At 38.9% G+C, this 19,258-nt stretch overlaps 2 protein-coding genes across 4 annotated transcripts in view; one reads left to right on the top strand and one right to left on the bottom strand.

Annotated features, from left to right (window-relative positions):
• The window catches only part of LOC106732182 (radial spoke head 14 homolog), a 212,435-nt gene that overhangs the window by 86,152 nt on the left and 107,025 nt on the right, over window positions 1-19,258 (top strand). The window contains exon 4 of one of the 2 annotated variants that reach the window (XM_075898001.1): window positions 14,455-14,517. The exons of the other annotated variant lie outside the window; for it this stretch is intronic. Coding sequence (XP_075754116.1) covers window positions 14,455-14,517 — 63 coding nt within the window. The remainder of the gene's footprint in view (window positions 1-14,454; window positions 14,518-19,258) is intronic. 2 annotated transcript variants of the gene reach the window in all.
• Window positions 1-19,258, bottom strand: part of GNAZ (G protein subunit alpha z) — a 151,238-nt gene that overhangs the window by 52,038 nt on the left and 79,942 nt on the right. The gene's annotated exons all lie outside the window — the stretch shown is intronic.

The raw sequence follows: 19,258 nt of genomic DNA on the forward strand, positions 1-19,258 counted from the left end.
CAGCCTTTGCACATATGGTTTCCATTCCATCCCTTTGATCATCTTTGTCTGGATCCTTTCCAGTTTCTCTCTGTCTTTTCTTTACATTGATGACCAAAACTGAACACAGTACGCCAGCTGGGGCCTAAACAGCACTGAGCAGAGCACTACCATCATCTCCCTTTACTTCCATCCTATGCCTCTGTTAATACAATCTAAAATTGAATCTTCTTTTCACCAGCATTGCATTGCTGACTCATGTTGCAGTTGTGCTCTACTACAACTCCCAGATTCATCTCAGTAGTGTGGCTGCCAGCCGTTTTCCCCTTTCTGTGTTTGTACATTTGTTTTTCCCCCCTAAGGATAGAACTTTACATTTGTCTTTGTTGAATTTCCTTTTGTTGTCTCTAGCCTAGTTCTCCAATTTATCCTTCTGAATTTTAGTTCTGCCCTTCATAATTGAAGGCTCCCAACTTTGTGTCATCTTCAGACTTGATTAGTAGGCTCTCCATACCTAAATCCAGGTAATTAACAACAATATTAAACAACACCAGTCCTAGAACAGATCCCTGTGCAACCACACTTGAGACCTCCCTCCAGTCTGACATCATTCCATTAATAGTTAGTCTTTGTTTGCAGATGTTAAACCAATGATGTATCCTCTTAATGGTTATTTCTTACTTATCAGAATGTCTTGTGAGACAGTGTCAAAAGCCTTGCAGAAGTCCAGGTAGATTATGACCATCATATTTCCCCTATCCACCAAATCAGTTACCTTGTTAAAAAAGGGAAATTAATTTTGTTTGGCATGTTTTGTTCTTGGTAAATGCATGTGCACTGCCAGTGATTACCCTTCCAGGTATTAGCATATCATATGTCTTACACATTGCTCTAATAACTTCCCAGGTATCAAAATCAGGCTGACAGGTTTGTAGTTTACCAGCTCCTCCTTTTCCCCCCCTTTAAAGATGGGCACTATGTTAGCCCTTCTTCAGTCTTCGGGGACCTTTCCTGCCATCCATGAATTTGTAAATATTATTGCCAGTGGCTCCAGGTTTTCTTCTGCTAATTTTTTCAGCATCCTTGGGTAAGCAGAATCCAGCCCCACTGTTGTGAATTCATTCAAATTAATTGGAAAATCTCTGATGTGTTCTTTTTTTATCTTGATCTGCATTCCCTTCAGGTACGTCTACTCTGTGCAACTATTTAGAGATACTGGAGGTATCCCGAAATAGCTACCCCACGTCTTAACAACCTGCCCATTATTTCAAAATATATTTTTTAAATAAACATACACAAGGGTTAAGAGATGTCTCAAAATAGTGCGTTATTTCAAAATTTGGCGCTGTGTAGATGTGCCAAATTTCAAAATAAGTTATTCTGAAGTAGAATCAAAATAAGATACCCATTTTGCATAGAGCACATTACATATCTTATTTCTAGTTTAGGGTATTGTGTAGATTCACTCTTCATCTTTATTATCTATGTTAACTTTGCCAGTCCCCAGAATCAGGTCTGCCTTCCTGTCACTTTTTCCATGGAGCTGTGGAGACATATATATCACCCTTGTTCCTTCCTTATTGTCTGATATATTTGAAGAATGGCTTCCTAGTGTGTCTCACGTTTCTTGCCATCTGTAATTCATTCTTTGCTGTGGCTTTCCTGATTTTGTTCCTACACATTCATGTTATTCCCATGTATATTTCCTTGATGATATATACCTTCTTTCATTTCCTGTATTTTCCCTTTTGATTTTCAGATAGCTAAAAAGCAACTTGTGCAGCCACATTGGCCTCCTGTGTCTCTTCTTATCTTTCCTCTGCATCAAAATAGTTTGGCGTTGACCTTCTAGTACTACAACTTTTAAGAACTGCCAGCTCCCTTTGACTCCTTTTATTTTTAATTGAACACTTGCCCTCTACAGCTCTGAGTTTGTTGCATTTTACATTTCTGAACTCCAGTACTTATTTTGCTGTTCTCTTGTCCTTCTTTCCAAGAGCTTGAATTCTATCAGATCATGATATTTTTCTCCCAGAAATGTGCCCTCTGGTGTTGTTGAACTTTAGGAAACTTCTAGAAAAGCAATCTGACATTGTATGAATGTCCCCCTCATGGCACTTTGATTCAGAGATGAGATTTATGAGAAGCCTCAGAGTCATTTCCTTCCTTTCCATAACTAGCAATTGCTGTAAGGACCTTCAGTACATGTTCAATGAGATTTTTCTTGGTTTTTAAGCAAAAACACCCGGTCAACCTGTTTTCTACTTTAGACATTTAAAGCAATTTAGTTAGCTAATTTTCTGCAGCATCATACGATCTAGATTTTCAGACTATATCCATCTTGGTTCTGAGATGTCTAATCCAAAAGACTAGCAGAAAGACCGAGTTTAAGCTATGTGTTTCTTGTCTCTGTCTTCTTGGAGTTGGGTGAAAATACTTACTCCCTGATATGCTTTGAGAAAGGCTGTTTGATAGATCATTGTTCACCAAGCCAGGTCTTGACCCTGAAAGGCCAAAAGGACAGGCAGACTAAACAAGTGATAAAATAGCTTTGGAGCCAGTCTCCATAATGTTTCCAGCATATACATCTATAGGGTTGCCACACACAGTTTGATTCACATAACTACATACACATTCTGTTCCCTTGGCTTGGCATCTACATCTAAGGCTCATTTTGTGAAGGCTGTTCTCTGGTTTTTGTTTAATTGGAAGCTTGTTTTCCTAGGGGCAGCACTGTTTGTTAGGCTTCTAAGATTAGGGGTGTGCAGAAACCACCTTAAAGAGGAAAGACAGCTTGCTTATCAGGAATTGATTCCTTGAAAACTTCCTCTGCTTTTTCATACTACCAGCCAAACTTCACTTCTTTATTTGGGTACATTTATACCACAGAACAGATCAAAGCTGCTTCAGTCAATCTTCCAGGATTCGAATTAGCAGGTCTCGTTAAGACAGTTAATTCAAACTGAGAGAGATGCTCTGGTCGATGCCGATAGTCCTACTTCAACAAGGAGTAAGGAAAGTCGAAGGGAGAATGTTCTCCCTTCAGCTTCCTGGAATGTGGACAGTGCCAAAAGTTGAGCTAATGTACTTCAACTTCAGCTATGCCAGCGTTTCCTAAACTATGGGCCATGGCCTGGTACCGGGCTGCAGGAAATAAATACTGGGCCTCAGCATGGCTACTGGGAGGGGAGCAGAGCGGGGCGGGCTGGGAGGAGGGGGGAGGAACCGTCTGCCAAGAAGCAGTGCTGGGGGCAGCAGGGCTGTCTTGATGGAGATCCAGGCAGGCGGGCGGGCGGCCAAAGCAGGTCTGGGAGCGGCGCGGCTCTCCCGCGGAGATCCGGGTGGGCGGCGAAAGTAGGGCTGGGAGCGGTGGGTCTGTCCCACAGAGATCTGGGTGGGCGGGTGGCAAAAGCAGGGCTGGCAGCAGTGGGGCTGTCCCGCGGAGATGCGGGCGGCGAAAGCAGGACTGGGGGAGTGGGGCTGTTCCGTGGAGATCTGGTCATGTGGGCGGGCAGGCGGCAGAAGCAGGGTTGGGGGCGGCAGGGCTGTCCTGCAGAGATGGGTGGGCAGGCGGGCAGCAGAAGCAGGGTTGGGGGAGCACGGCTGTCCGGTAGCGGAGATCAGAGAGGGCAGGCGGTGGAACCAGGGCTGCAAGGCGGGAGGAGGAGCTGACTGGGGGAGATTATGAGGAGGAGGAGGATGGGAGAATCAGCTGCTGGAAGCAGGGCTGGACAGGGCAGCAGGGCTGGTGGGGGGGGGGGGTCATCGAGGGAGTGGGGTTGACCGGGGGGAGATTGGTGGGTGGCAAGGGGAACCGGCCACTGGAAGCAGGGCTGGATGGGGGCAGCAGGGATGGACTGGGGAGATCGGGAAGAGAAAGGGGGGGAGCGGGACTGACCTGGGCACATGCAGACCCTGGCAGACGAGTGAGTCTGACCATGGATTCCATTTTGCCCCCCCCATACCCTCCCTGGAGTAGTTGCGAACTGCCTAGCAGGTAGACACACTCAGGCAGCATGAGCATATCTACCAGCCAGGCAGCTAAGGACTAATACATCTAATTATAATAAAATGTACCTAATTAGAAAATACCAGGCATTTTATATGTCTGGTAATTTCTCAATTTATTTCCCAGACAAAACCTTCAAATACTGGACTGTCCAGTACAAAACCGGGCACCTGGCAACCCTACTCCTCCTTGCACCCTCCCTCTTAGCCAGATACCCTCCCCCCAATCTGCTCCTGCTCCCGCCTCCTGAAGTGCTCATGTGGTGCTGGGTCCCCCAAGCCCTGGCCCAGGCTGGGTGGAGGATGCAGCTGGGTGAAACACTGAAAATTTATTAATTTTTCGTTCTTTTTTTTTATATGCGTTTATATTTTTGGGCTGCAAAAGACAGTACTGAAAAAAAAACGGGTTTTAACTAAAGTAAAAAGTTTGGGAAACCCTGATCTAGCCAGCTTTCTATCCATCTTACAGTCCATTTATCCAATCCATATTCCCTTAACTTGCTGGCAAAAATATTGTGGGTGACTATCAAAAGCTTTGTTAATGCTGGCACTGGGGGATTTGGGAGGACCAGAAACAACTTATTTGAATATTCATTGTTTGCTTATTGAATATGCAAATATGCAAATTAATGTGACCGGTCTTCCAAAAGCTCGTGAATGGATTTACTGGTCCCCATGTCAAAAAGTTTGGGAACCCCTGAGCTATGCAATTAATGCACTGAAGTTGCATATCTTAAATCAGCCTTGTCCCGTAGTGTAGACCTACCCTTGGAGTTGTACTATCGTAAACAGTGAAGTAATGAGGGAATTGAGTTAGCTAGGTGAAGTATGACCTCTTACAACCTCAATCTCAATTGCTTGGTGCTGCAAAAAAATATTCATATTATCCTTATGGGCCCAGCTTTTCTAACTTCTCAGAGTACAACAGCAAAGGCAATATTCTGGTAAGTAACTTACTTGAGAGCTCCATCACCTCTATCACTCTCCTTTTCCTCCTACCATTAACCTAATAATTCCATCGAATCGTTTAATTTTTTATTAAACAATTGCTTGTACAATCATTGTGAATCACGCGGCAATTGAAATCTAGAATTAGGCTGAAACTCTGGAACTTCCTTCATTGAACACTGATGATTAAACAACATAGCAGATAATTTCAGAAGGATATTGTGGGAAGGTCTATGTCCTACTCTGCTCATTTTGGGCCTTTGTTTTGTTTTTATTTTAAATAACTGGCCTGCCTCCTGAATGAGCCATGTCAGGGGTAGGCTGATACAACGTAGCTGCTGAAGAATACAGCTTGTGTTGTGACCGCATAGTTTGGAAGTGTGAGTATTCAGTCGCCCACAGTTTCTCTCCTTCCTCTGCTAGCATACACAAGGTCTAATTACACTCGGGGTAGTAATAGCACCAATTCTAGCTGCAGTTTAAAACAGCAAGAGTTGCTTAAACAAGGTAACAAGCTGAGGGTGAAAATATAATTTAAGCAAAAGTGATTTTTTAAAGCTGAATGAAAAAGCCTGGATAATTATTTCATTCTTTACACTACAATTCTGTCCTTTCCCCCATAACTTTGCAACATTTTCACTTTTAATATGGTATAGAGATACACTTATTCATTATCCCATTTCTAATAAGCTAGAAATAATCATAATTCCTGTATTTCATTGTTACATTCAAAAAACAATATACAATTTGTCACGGAAGTAGCCTGCAGCAGGTATGTTTGACATGCTTCTTTGAAATAACCCACCACAAAAAATGCAGAAGTCTTCCAGCCACAACCCGCAGCCAAATCCTTTCTTAGCACCTGCCTTTGAAATAATACTTGAAATAATGCTGGATTAACACGTAGGCTTTAATGCTAGGATAAAAAATAACTCCCCAACCCTTTTAACTCCCCAATCTTTATTGTGGTTATGACTTCATTCTGCGTCAGTTGGCAGCTGTTTACAAACTATAGTATTGTAATATGAGTAGTGCACAAAATAGTTACATTACTATATGTTATATAATAAAATTCATACATATATATAATTAGAATCTGCCCCAGTGCTATGTTCCCACAGTAGGGGAATGAGTGAGAACAAATAGCAAAGAACACAATAAGGATCTCTCTCGTTCTCTCACATCCACACACAAAGTCAGTCCTCCACTGGTCCAAGAAGGTGTGGTCAGTCAGACAAGAGACATGTCATTCTTCCTGCCCAGCTATCATAGATACTTGGATTATCAGCACCTGCTAAGAGCTGCACACTTCATTTTTTTAGAGCAGTAGTAAATTGTACATGGACAGCAGGACCCAAAAACCTGGCTTGACCTCTGGGCAAGGCAGGGGTAGGGAAGAGTCTGCTCCGAGCCTTTGGAAGGGGCAGGCCCTCAGACGGAAGGGGTGGAGCTGGATCTAGCCCTCACCACTGTTCCTGCCCAGACTGCCCTCAGTGCTTCCTGGAGTGCACGGCATGGTACTCTGGGAGTGATTTAAAGGGCCTGGGTCTCTGGCTGTTGCTGCTGCCGTAGTGGTGGCAGCAGCTGGGAGCTCTGGGCCCTTTAGAATTGCTGGACCCTGGGGCACTTGCCACCTTTGTTCCCCTCTCTCCCTGTCAGCAGGCCAGCACCTGGCACAGTTTTTCAGGTTCACACTATGGCATCATGTTGTAGCCAGCCAGGATTACTGGAACTTGTCTTAGGACACTTCTACACTACACAGAAGATCGATACTACTCTGTCGATCTTCCGGGTTCAATTTAGTGGGTGTAGTATAGACCAGCTAGACCAAACTTAAAGGGTGTCAAACTGTCGATGCCAAAGTACTCCTGTTCCTCATGAGGAATAAAGGAAGCCAACAGGAGCATTTGCTCTTCTCAGCCTCCCACTGTATGGACAGAATGGAACACGATGTAAGATACGTTGACTCAAGCTATGTAATTTATGTATCTGGAGATTCATATCTTACTTTAACCTTCCCATGTAGTATAGACCAGGCCTTAATGTCCCAGTTCTCTTTTGCAACCAAGTCAAGGTACGATTTGGCCTTTGCCAGTATGTAATACAACCTATTGATAGGAGTGGGGCCCTTTCCAATATTAAGCTGTAATACACAGATACTCTAAGACTAAAAATAATTTTCTTTGTTATATTTCTTTCTCTATCCTTATCTGAATTTTAAAATGTAACTTAGAGCATTTAAATTCCATGTTGGAATGTAATTCTTTCCCCATTGACATCCGTGTTAAAGCGCAATTTACAATCAATGATCAATGCCTTATTTTTTCAAAGGGCAGGGCAATTTTTAAAATCAATATTTTCATTTTCTATTTCTAGTAATTAACATTTGCATGGTACTTAATATGTTGTCAGTTAATGTGAGAGTTAATTGTTTTTAACTTGATAATATCATCTTCCTCAATTCATGTTGATAATTCTTTTATGCAAAAAGTTCTGACCCTTGGCCAAAATCTTTAAATAACATCACTTAATAACAGTTTATCATAACTTTAAATAATTTTATTTTATAAATGTTTTGATATCATTTAATCTTTCCCTTGATAAGGAAAAAGGAAAACAAACACTTACACCCTTTACATCTCACCAACTCCTTCCCCTTTTGCCCAGAATTCCAAAGTGTTTAATTCAAATTTAAAAATCCCACAGGAGAACTATTTAGAAATTTAGTGTTTGTTTTGCTTATTACAAATAAAATGTCTGAAATTAGATCCAAATTAAATGAAAAGGTTGGCATCCCTACAGCAAACAAAAATGGGTCCATTCTTTTAAACTCTTTTAATAAAATAAATGTTATTTTAGCATCTGTAAAATCTTGAAGACAACTTTAACCTAATGCATTTTGAAACAGGTACCATATTAAGTTTTGAGAGAACTGAATCTTGAGCATCAATCTTTAATACATGAAATGAACATGGAATTTACAGGATTTTTTTTTTAATTTCAAAATTAGGTCCATTCCCTGTAAGCAACACTTCATAGGCAGCATCTGGGCCTTTGTGGGAAAAAGGAACATAATAGGTATAATATCTAGATTTTGTAAAGTAACTGTCAGTAAAAAACAGAAAAATTAAAGAGCAAAAACAAGCAAGGTATTAAACTTCACTGATAAAATGTATAATTTTCATTTGGCTTATATTTTCCAAGAGATTGAGGTAATTTTTAAGAAGTCTTAAAATGTTTAAGAGTATGAACGCATACCACATGTAAAATGTCAAATTGATAACATAGTCATTTTGGCTATGTCTGCACAGCAGCATTATTTCAGAATAACTGACATTATTCCGAAATAACAAAGTCTGTGTCTACACAGCAAGCAGTTATTTCAACATAATATCGAAATAATGTTGAGCTGAAGGACTTCTTCCTCTGACTCTCATTTTACGAGGAGTAAGGGAATTTGGAGGAAGAGTGTTCTGTGTAGACCATGCCAAAAGCCGAATTAAGCTATTTTGACTTACGCTATACAATTGACAGCTCAAGTTGCATAGCTTATTTTGGCGTTAGCCCTGCTGTGTAGATGTGCACTTTCAGATATAAAATGCAAAAGTCAGAATTGTCAAGTTTGTTACACTATCCTGTCCATAACATTTAAATCAATTACAAATGCCATGTGTTTCCCCAAAACTGAGAGTTATATTTCAACACAAAGAATTTGTTTCAGGATACAGGGAGTTTGGGTCATTTATAACTGCCCTCTTGATTTATAGCAGTGTTTCTCAATCTTTTTGCCTTTCTAAACTGTGTCAGGAAAATCTCAGGGACCAGTACTAGTACACGGAAATCCTGAGAAATACTGGTACTGAGAAATATTGGAGTTAAGAAATACTGATTTATAGCACATTGCCGTCAGACAGAAATTGCTCTCATGAACAAAATGATCAGTGTATGTAGATTGGGAGGTGTCAAAATGTACATCAATCTTTACTTATAAATCAGCAGGGGTTTTTTGGCAGTGCTTTTACTGGTAATTACAATTTGAAACCAAACCCAAAGCTTTTATATATATATAAAAAAATCACCTGAACAGTAGTAGCTAATATAACAGCCTGTAAAAATGTATTATCTTAACACTGTACTTAAAAAGCACTGAAAAATTGCTTGAGGAACAAAAAAAGGTTCAATACATATTTCTTTCAACAAGGTACATTTAAATAGATTAATGCATGCAGTACCAAGAAAGCTGAAAGACAGAGCAGAGAGGGGAGTAATCCATATGAGCAAAGATCTGACTGACTGACACCAGAGCAAGGGTAGTAAGACACTTAAGCCAGAAAAATCAGAAAGATGAGATTTTAGGACAGCAGAAAGATGAAGCTGGAACAGCACATATAATTGTAAAACAACAGAAAGGACCACCAGGGTCATCTAGTCTAACCCCAACCAAGATGCAGGATTTGTTATGTCTAAACCATCTAAGACAGATGGCTATGCTGACTCTTTTAAAACTTTCAGTGAAGCAGATTACATGACTGTCCTTGGCAGTTTGTTCCATTGTCCTAGCTGGGACGTTTTTCCTGAGATTTAATCTATATCTGCTGTGCTATTGAACCCATTGACTCTTATCTTGCTCTCTGTTTATATGTGCTATTGTATGTCAATATAGGGAAATTGCTGGCATTTTCTTTTCTGATGTGAATCCAAGATTTAAAATTAAACCACTGTGTGCATTCTCTTTTTATATGTAGTTGAATATACATTATATGGACACAATTGTAGCTTCAGATGCAAAGAGTTGAGTTCTAAGAGAAATCCATAGCATTCATAACAAGACCAAACAAAAAGGGCTCAATAGCAAAAATATGAGAAGTTAGAGGAAGCATGCTCTGTGTAGTTGTGGCAAATGAGACAGAAGTTTATTTTTATTATAAGTCCTCACTTTACCTAATTGATATTTAGTTCTCTGATTACATGAAAGTCATTATAAAATGAATGCACTTGATTCAAAGGAGAGGAAACAATAAGGCAAGTGGAGCTCAAAAAAGCAGACAGTAGCAAACTCTCAGGCTACGTCTACACTACAGAGTTTTTCTGGTATTCTGGAAAAACTCTGCTGCATCCAGGAAATGCGTCTGCTCTTCCGAAATTTTTTTCAGGAGAGCAGACGTGCTTTTTCGGCATCCTTGTAAACCTCATTTTACGAGAAAGAAAGGATGTTCCGAGAAAGGGTTTTTTCCCAACATTTGACCCAGTGTAGAGGGACCAAGGTCAGAAAAGCCTCTTCCAAAAAAAGCAGCAGAAAAAGCTACGCAAATTGCAGTTTGCAATTTGTGTAGGTTTTTCTGGAAGAGCACTGTAGTGTAGACATAGCCTCAGAGAACTCATAGGCGAGGTCCCATGGTAAGATAGTCAAAGGGAAAAAGGAGTTCTGGAAAGCTGAACTCATAAAGACAGTAGTAAAGGCACAACACGAAACCATCCCGATGCGAAAGAAAGACAGGCATAATACTAAAAGGCCAATATGGTTGCATCGGGAACTTATCTAAATTACATAAACATCAAAAAAGAATTCTACAAAAAATGTAAATATGGACAAATTACTAAGGATGTAAGAAGAATAACACAAACCTGTAAGAACAAACTCAGAAAAACTAGGGCACAAAGCCCTGGTACACTAGGGCTTTTTTTCTAAATAACCCCCCTTAGGTCAAATTTATAAGGGGAGCATTCACATTACCAAACTCATTATTTCAAAATAAGGGACCATGTATTTTGTAATCTGTACTCGGGGAATAGCATTAATTTTGGAATAGTTATTTTGAAATAGTGTTTGTGTGGATGCTCCGATGCTGCTATTTTGAAATAACTACTTCCCTAAGTAATTCAAACTAATTATTCCCCAGTGCTTCCTGGGGCTCTCAGTAGAAGTAGCGCATCCACAATAATGGAGTCTGCCTCGGACTAATTTCGAGGCTTCCCTGTAGTGGGGACATGCTATTTCAATTTTGTAAAATTGAGAGTTATTATAAATACATTAAGACAAAGAAGAAGGAAAGTGTAGGTCCACTGCTTAGTGTGGGAAGAGAGCTAGCAGTAATGATACCAAGTTGTGTTTAATGCCTGTTTTGTTTCAGTCTTCACTACAAAAAGTTAATTGTGACCAGAACATATTAGGCAAATAAACCAAAATGGAAAGAACAGATTTAAGAATATTTAGATAAATTAGATATATTCCAGTAGACAGGGTCTGGTTCCTACGGAACTTGAACTACCTGAAGCAATTAGCTGAAGCATTAGTGATTATCTTTGGGAATTCATGGATGACAGGTGAGATCCCAGAATACTGGAAAAGGGCAAATGTAGGACCCATATCTAAAAAGGGGAAACAAAGAGAACCCAAGGAATTATAAATGAATCAGTTTAACTTCAATACCTGGAAAGATACTGGAATAAATGATTAAATAATCTATATGTAAGCACCTAGAGGATAATGGATGATAAATAATAGCCAACATGGATTTGTCAAGAGCAAATCATAACTTCCTTCTTTAATGGGGTTACTAGATTTAGTGGATTAGGTGCAACAGTCAGTGTGAAATATAGGAGGCCCCCGACTTGTGACACGATCCATTCCTGGGGAAGAGTTGTAAGTCAGAGATCGTTACTCGAACCCTCATTTATGATAGGAACCATGCAACGTCGTAAATGCAGGCCGAGGCCATAAATAAGGAGTTTCCGGCCACTTCCGCACATACAAAACTGGTTGTAAGTGCAGAGGGTCGGAACTCGGGTGGTCATATGTCAGGGCCTTCTGTATCTTGATGTTATTAAGGTTTTTGACATAATTCCACATGACATTTTCATAAGCAAAGTAGGAAAATGGGATCTAAATGAAATTACTGTCAGGTGGGAACATAATCTGTGGAAAGTCTATACTCATAGATAAGATTAAGTTAAATACTAGGAAAAGCTTTCTAACTATATAGATAGTTAAGAATAAGGAAGGCTGTAGAATCCCTATCATTGAGATTTTTAATAACAGATTAAATATATATCTGTAAAGGATGATCAAGATATATTTGTTTGGCCTTAGCGCAGTGCATTGGACTAGATGACATTGAGGTCCTTTCCAGCCTCACATTTGTATGAGTCTACAAAGGAGCTAAAAAGGGGCCAGAGACTAGAGACCACTGGGTAAACAAGGGAGTTAGAAAATAATGGCCAGGCCATTTCTTTGGAAGACACTATTTCGAGGTGCCAGCCAGAAGTTACACAGTTGGTTTGCTAAAACTGAAGGCATGTCTACTCTATGAGATAAAGTCAAATCTAACATGGTCACTTTCTGGGCACCTGATTTTGATAAGGTGAAGATCCATGTCCTCACTAATGGGCAAGTTCTGAATATTGTCTGAAGTAAAAGCATCCACATTACAGAGCCTACCGCCAATTCACTGAGAGTGAGGCAACATGGGTGCTTGGCAGTCTGGCCTATGCTTCTTGTGTTCATTGGGTCCAAAACTCGGCAGCAGGGGACTAGAGATATTCATGTAGGCAGCATTCCATAAAGCATTCCTTTAGTCTCTGTTCCCTCACGTGAGATAAAGGGGACAAAGTGTGTTTGCACTTTTTGGTGCCCTGGTTGCCTGCACGGATGCCAAAGCACTGCAAGCATAGAGCCCGGGGTGCAGGAAAGCATCGTCATGCTACGCTTCACGGTGATGTACTTTGACAGTCTGCGTATGTTGCTCTACCAGGTAGAGGACAAGGATGAAGATCAGCATGGCACAGAGGCCCTGCTGAGGCAAACCCTGGTATTCATGCTAGTGCAGTGCCAATCAGTCCTCTGGACATACTGGTTCTGGCATCAAGAGACATACTCAGACTGATGGGACTGCATCTTGATGCAGAGAAAGGTTGATCAGCAGTGGCTGCAGAACTTTTGAATGTGTAAGGCCACATTACTGGAACTCTACAAATGGCCTGCCCCTACTTTGAGGTAACAGGATACCAGTATGAGACCGGTCTAACCATGCAGAAGTGTGTGGCAGGTGCCCTATGGAATAATCTCTTGGCAGCTGGCTTACAGCAGTGAAATTTACTCTTGACCTGAACACATTGAAATGTCCATGGAAATTTTTACCTTGAGCACAGCATCAAAAACTAACTTATTTGGCTTAGGTTTGCCACAATAAATTAATTAATTAAAAATATGTAGAGAAGGAGAGGGGAAATAACATCAGATATCACAGTGATAAGTTTTAAAAACTTTAATAATCTCTTTTTCATAGTTCAGTAAAACAGTGTTAGAAATCCTCCTTAAGGATGACCTCCTTGAACATGAAGGCTTGAAGTCAGTGGCAAAATTTCTGTTGATTTAAGTGGACTAGGTTTGCACTCCAGATTTGTATCTTCACTTCATTATCCTTGTGTGCCAAGTCATAGAATACTTAATAGAGCACCTGTATAATAAGGCACCGACTCATTACTACAGTTGATCTCATCAAACTTTGATAGTGATTAGAATCCATCTCTGCCAAATATCATAGAACTGATGTTATAGATAAGAGATTAATTCAGCTTCTCAGTTATTAAAACAATTTTCCTGAGTGAGCCTGGCTTCCATAACTTTTGATGAGCATAATTAGCCTGTTTCTGACATGATTTCTTAGGAGTATTCTGCTTGTTTTCCTTGATGAGTCTTTATCTTAAATTCATCCATCCATACCCTATGACATTAGAGTGCTTCTAATAGCAGACTCCATTTTTGGGACCATAATATGGCGATATGTCTCAAGTGACAATGAAATGAGGTTTTTAACAATATGTACGATGTAAAACATGTCTTGAATTTTCATGCTGAATAAATGCATGATTAGTAATAAAAGAATTAGAAAAGATGGTAAATTAAATTGATTTTATAGCTTTAATTAAATTAAATAATCTTTACAAGATTTTCTTAAGGTTATATCTGTTTTATTTTAAGTGTCACTCAGAAGTCCCTAAAAGGACTGCTATCATAAGTTACTGAGCAACTTTTTACCACTAATCTGTTTTAAAGATGTATTTTCAAATTAGTTCAATTTTTGGCTTTCAGCACTATATATCTACAAATTAAGCAATACTGAAAAATATTGAGATATAAGGTGCATCTACCGTGCAGGGCTTAACTCAAAGTAAGCTATACAAATTGAGCTATGTCAATTGCGTAGATTATTTTGAAATAGCTCATTTCAAAATTGGAAGAGCTTACACAGCACTTATTTCAAAATAGAGCACTCTTCCTCCAGCTTCCCTTTCTCCTCATACAGTGAGGGTTACAAGAGTCAGAGTAAGAAGTCCTCCAGTTTGACAGTATTTTGACACTATTGTGAAATAACTGCCTGCTGTGTAGACATGGATTAAGTTATTTTGAAATAATGCTAGTTATTTCAAAATAATGTTGCTGTGTAGACGTACCCATAGAGAGCTCACAATAGAAAAGTCTTTGAAGGCACCATTTATATATTGTATATTGTTCCTTAGGGCTAGGTAGGAAGAGGCAATGGGGAAAGTGGAAGAAGATGTCTGACAATTCACACAACTCTGGTAACTGAAGATAACATCCCTTCTTAATCAGTTAACATGCAAATTGATTTGGCCTATGTTATATAAGATATATTACCCCTGTTCTAGATTTCTTCAGAGACTACTGCACTTTTGCCTGTGTTCTTTAAAGGCAATAAAACAGTTGCCTGCAGATCACTTATGATGATAGAGTATCTCTATCATGCAGAATTTATTAGACAAAAGCAGCAATACTAGGGAGAAATAGCTACTTACAGCTGGACAAACATTTGTGATTTCCATTTGAATTTAGTGTGAACTTTTTCAGGTTGCCCCATTCATATGAATTTGTAAACCCCCAAAAAGTTCTTATTTGAATGAATGAAGGATTTTTAATAAATTCTGTACACAAATGCTAGGAGCATTGAAAACAATTATATGATGATGTAGTAGATGATAGAGGACATTAGTGAAACCTGATATGATGATTTTTACAAATGGAAAAGTAGAATATCAAATATATGTGCATAATATTTACAGGATAGATACTAGAGAAATAGGAGGTTGTAGATATCAAATATAAATATATAATATCAATGAGCTATATATCAAATACTGTATATTTATAATATCAATGAGCTATAATCCATCAGTAAATAATATGATGGTAAAATTATTTTCATAAAGTTACAAAGAATGAAAAGGGAGAAGCAATAATGATAACCTTATAAAGTTTACCAAGACTGAAGAAGACCAAGAATGACAAATGATCATATTGGAACCACAAATACCAATTCCTTAGATATCTTTTGACTAATACAAACACACGTTATCACATTGGCTTCTCAGTTGCACAGACACAAAAGTTAATTTGGTGAAACAGAAAGTAAAAGTTACAAACTAGAAGTTGCAAATAATTTACTTATTAATGAAGGAATATGTGAGATTAATATGGAAGATAAATACCAAAAGCAATTAGCTACCTCCCTGCATACACACTGCCAGCAATGAACACAGAAGTAAAATTTCAGGGCAGCATAGTACAGGAAATTAAACTATAGGGCCTGGTTCTGCTCACATCAAAATCAAAGGCAAAGTTTCCAGCATCTCTCTCTGCTTCACTGCTATAAGAACTCACTTTACAGAGATTACAAGGTGGTATTTAAAAGGTACTATTTTAAAAAGTACAGGACTATGTAGCACTTTAAAGACTAACAAGATGGTTTATTAGATGATGAGCTTTCGTGGGCCAGACCCACTTCCTCAGATCAAATAGTGGAAGAAAATAGTCACAAGCATATATACCAAAGGATACAATTAAAAAAATGAACACGTATGAAAAGGACAAATCAAATTTCAGAACAGAAGGGGGGATGGAGGGGGGCAAGGGGAGGAGTTAACGTCTGTGAGCTAATGGTATTAGAGGTGATAACTGGGGAGGCTATCTTTGTAATGGGTAAGATAGCCAGAGTCTTTGTTGAGACCCACATGTAGAGTGTCAAATTTTAACATGAATGACAGTTCAGAGGATTCCCTTTCAAGTGCAGATTTAAAAGGCTTCTGAAGCAGGATGCAGGTAATTAAGTCGTTGAGACAGTGTCCTTTCTGGTTGAAATGGCAAGAAACTGTTTTTTCTTTGTGAACCTGTCTAATATCTGTTTTGTGGGCATTGATCCTTTGGCGAAGTGTCTGAGACGTTTGTCCAATGTACAAAGCAGACGTCTGTTAGTCTTTAAAGTGCTACATAGTCCTGTATTTTGTTTCAGCTACACTAGACTAACACGACTACATTTCTATCACTATTTTAAAAAGGAGTTCAGACTAGTAGGTCCACACACACATTCAGGGCTGATATTATTGGGGCATAGCTTCATAAAAGTGACACCACTGGAGTCCAAGCTGATTTTTTTTGTTCCTTATTTCTTTATTATTTATATGGTTAGTGACCCTTTTACCCTTGATTTTAATTTCTTTTGCAAGGTTCAGGGTTGGTTGGTTTTTGGTAGTTCTCACTTTAGCTCTAAGCTTGTTTGAGATGCCTGTTCATCCAGTTGGGTCTGCTGTCCTTCTCTATTAATTCATACTCTTTCCTTGGAATACAGGTTCCAGATAAAAGTCAAAACTAATTCCAAGCCTTCTCCACATTCAGATACCTGAGTTCTGCAGCCCAGTCATTTTCCTCAACTAATTCCCTTAATTTTTTAAAGTTTGGCCTTTGAAAACAAGGACCCTAATTGAAGATCTATATTTGTTTGTCTTTACATTTAGTTCAAACTGAATTACCTTATAGTTACTTGAACTAGAGCCAGGTGTTCTGCAAGGTCCTCCTAAATCCCAATACTAAAGCTAAACCTTTTTAATTAATTTACTGTTAGGTAAAGAAATCTGGCAGCTATCACATGCAGGAATTTCTGAGCCCTACCATTTTTAGTTAGGGTTGCCAGATACTTTCACAAAAAATACCAAACATGGTGAGGAAAAATTGGTTGAGCAAAAAAAAAGCATAAAAAAGGGTTGCTGAGCCTTTACATCCCAGCACTCCCAGATGTGGCAGGAGAGGAATGTCCCAAGCGGCCTTCCGTCCAAGAAAAACAGAAAATACCAGTATTTTCTGGGGTTTTTTACCTGACAGAGGCCAATACTGGATACCTGGCAATCCTATTTTCAGTAGCACATGATCTCCAATCTGTATCTGAGAAACACAAAACTCTCATGATCACACCATTCCAAATAGCATTTATTTCATTAAAATATTAAATGGTCTCTATCCATATCCAAATCAGAGCTTTGGCAGTCTGTAGCAGATTTCAAGCACTGTTCCAGTTGAGCCTCTTACCATTCTTTCCCAAACATATTCTGTTTTACCTATCCCATCACTTCTAATTTCTTTTCAATCTACCTTATCATTAATATATAATGATACTCCAATACATCTGCCTGTATTTCTGTTTTTTCTGAAAAGCACATACCCTACAATACCTGTATTCCAGTCATGACTGCTATTATAGCATGTTTCCATTATTCCTATAATAGGGGATTTAACTTCCTGCAACAGTCGTTCTAATACCTGCACTGTGTTACCCAGGCTCCTTGCATTGGTGTTTAGACATCTTAGTTGTGTCTATTTGGCTTCTCCCAGGTTCTTTGCAAGATTAGATAAAGTAATTTTGCTGACAGTATTGACTATTGACCGTTACTATTGACTGTCATTAGTACTGATGCTATCTTTCCTCTTTGTCCATTCTCCTACCCTCTCTTGTTCCCTTTCTACACTGCTGTATTCTCAGTATCAGAATCCATCATGCAGTTTACATGAGAATGTCCTAACTCTGTCCCCAGAATTCTTAGTTTGAAGCTGTTTTAATCAGTAGTTTGAACCTCCATCCCAGAATTCTATTTTCCCTCCTACTCAGGCAGTGAGCCCCAGACCTCTTTGCATCACCCTTTTGTCTTTTAACTCCTTCGCCTCATCAGCGGACCTGATCTGAATCTAAGTTTGAAAACATACTCTGCTTCTGTGGCGGAAAAAACATCATTCAGTAATGAATCTTTCAGTCAAAGGAGGAATGATGCCATTGGGCTCCCAAAAGAGATTTGTCTTGAATTCCACAATTAGGAGGATAGTAGCTGTGATGTACAGCAGTGAAGGTGGAAATGTTAAAGCAGGAAAATAGTGAGTACCGAGGTCTCTGTAGGGATCACTGAAGACTCCATGCGGGGAAAAATGTGTTGATATGCATGAAGCATAGCTGGTTTTCTTATATAAATACATAGTTTCTGGGGGGGTTAAGGTCATGGTGGCCTATACTGAATATAATATAGTATTCAGTGTATTTTCATGTAATGCATTTAAAATAAAGCCAATAACTAGAAATAATTACAAATATTAAATACAAAATCAGAATGCTTTGTTTCTCATTGCTTCTTTAACTGAGAAAACAACTTTATATTAACCAAATTCTCAGTATCAAATGTGAGCTGAAAGTGAATTTTAACAGCCCAAAAAATAAGGTTTAGAATGTAAACAATTATTTAGAAACAGTTGTTTAGGAAATAAATACATGAAAGAGGAAAATAAGAGAAAACAATCACAAAATGTCTGGAGAATAATGGAATCAGATGGTTTTGGGTTGTTTTTAAAGAACAAACTTTGTTAGTCAGATTTGATTAATTGTATTGATAGAACTGTAACAATAGCAGAGGAAAAGAAAGTGACCAATGCAACTTATTTGAATTTTAGTAAAGCATTTGATAAAGTGTCTCATGAAACTTAATATTGGATTGAAATGAACTCTTTTACATAGACAGGGTGGCTGAAAGACCAAATAAAAGGGGAGTGATATATACAAATCATCAACTGCAGAGGAAGAATCTAGCCAGATACTACCAGGATCTATTGTAGGTTCAGGCTTATTTAATATTTTAATTAATAAGAGAAAAGAGAGTACATAGTATGTTACATAGGGACATATTTTAAACACCAGTGAGAATACAGAAACCACAGCAAAGGATTACAATTAATTAAAACTTTGTGCCAAATCCTAGACTCATTTGCACCATTGTAGATCTAGAAAATTCCATTTAAGTTAATGTAATTACTCTGGCTTTACACTGATGTAAATGAAACCAGATCTGACCCTGAGCCTTGGACTGAAATTAACCAAATGAAATTCAGTTTATAAAACTGCAGATTATTGCATCTGGGAGGAACAGTTGCAAGGAGAAGGAGAAACAGAGAATGAAGTAATGCCTAAGAGAGGCTTTGATCTCTAGCCTATGAACC

This window comes from Pelodiscus sinensis, chromosome 15 (assembly GCF_049634645.1).
Source record: "Pelodiscus sinensis isolate JC-2024 chromosome 15, ASM4963464v1, whole genome shotgun sequence".
Taxonomy (NCBI): domain Eukaryota; kingdom Metazoa; phylum Chordata; order Testudines; family Trionychidae; genus Pelodiscus; species Pelodiscus sinensis.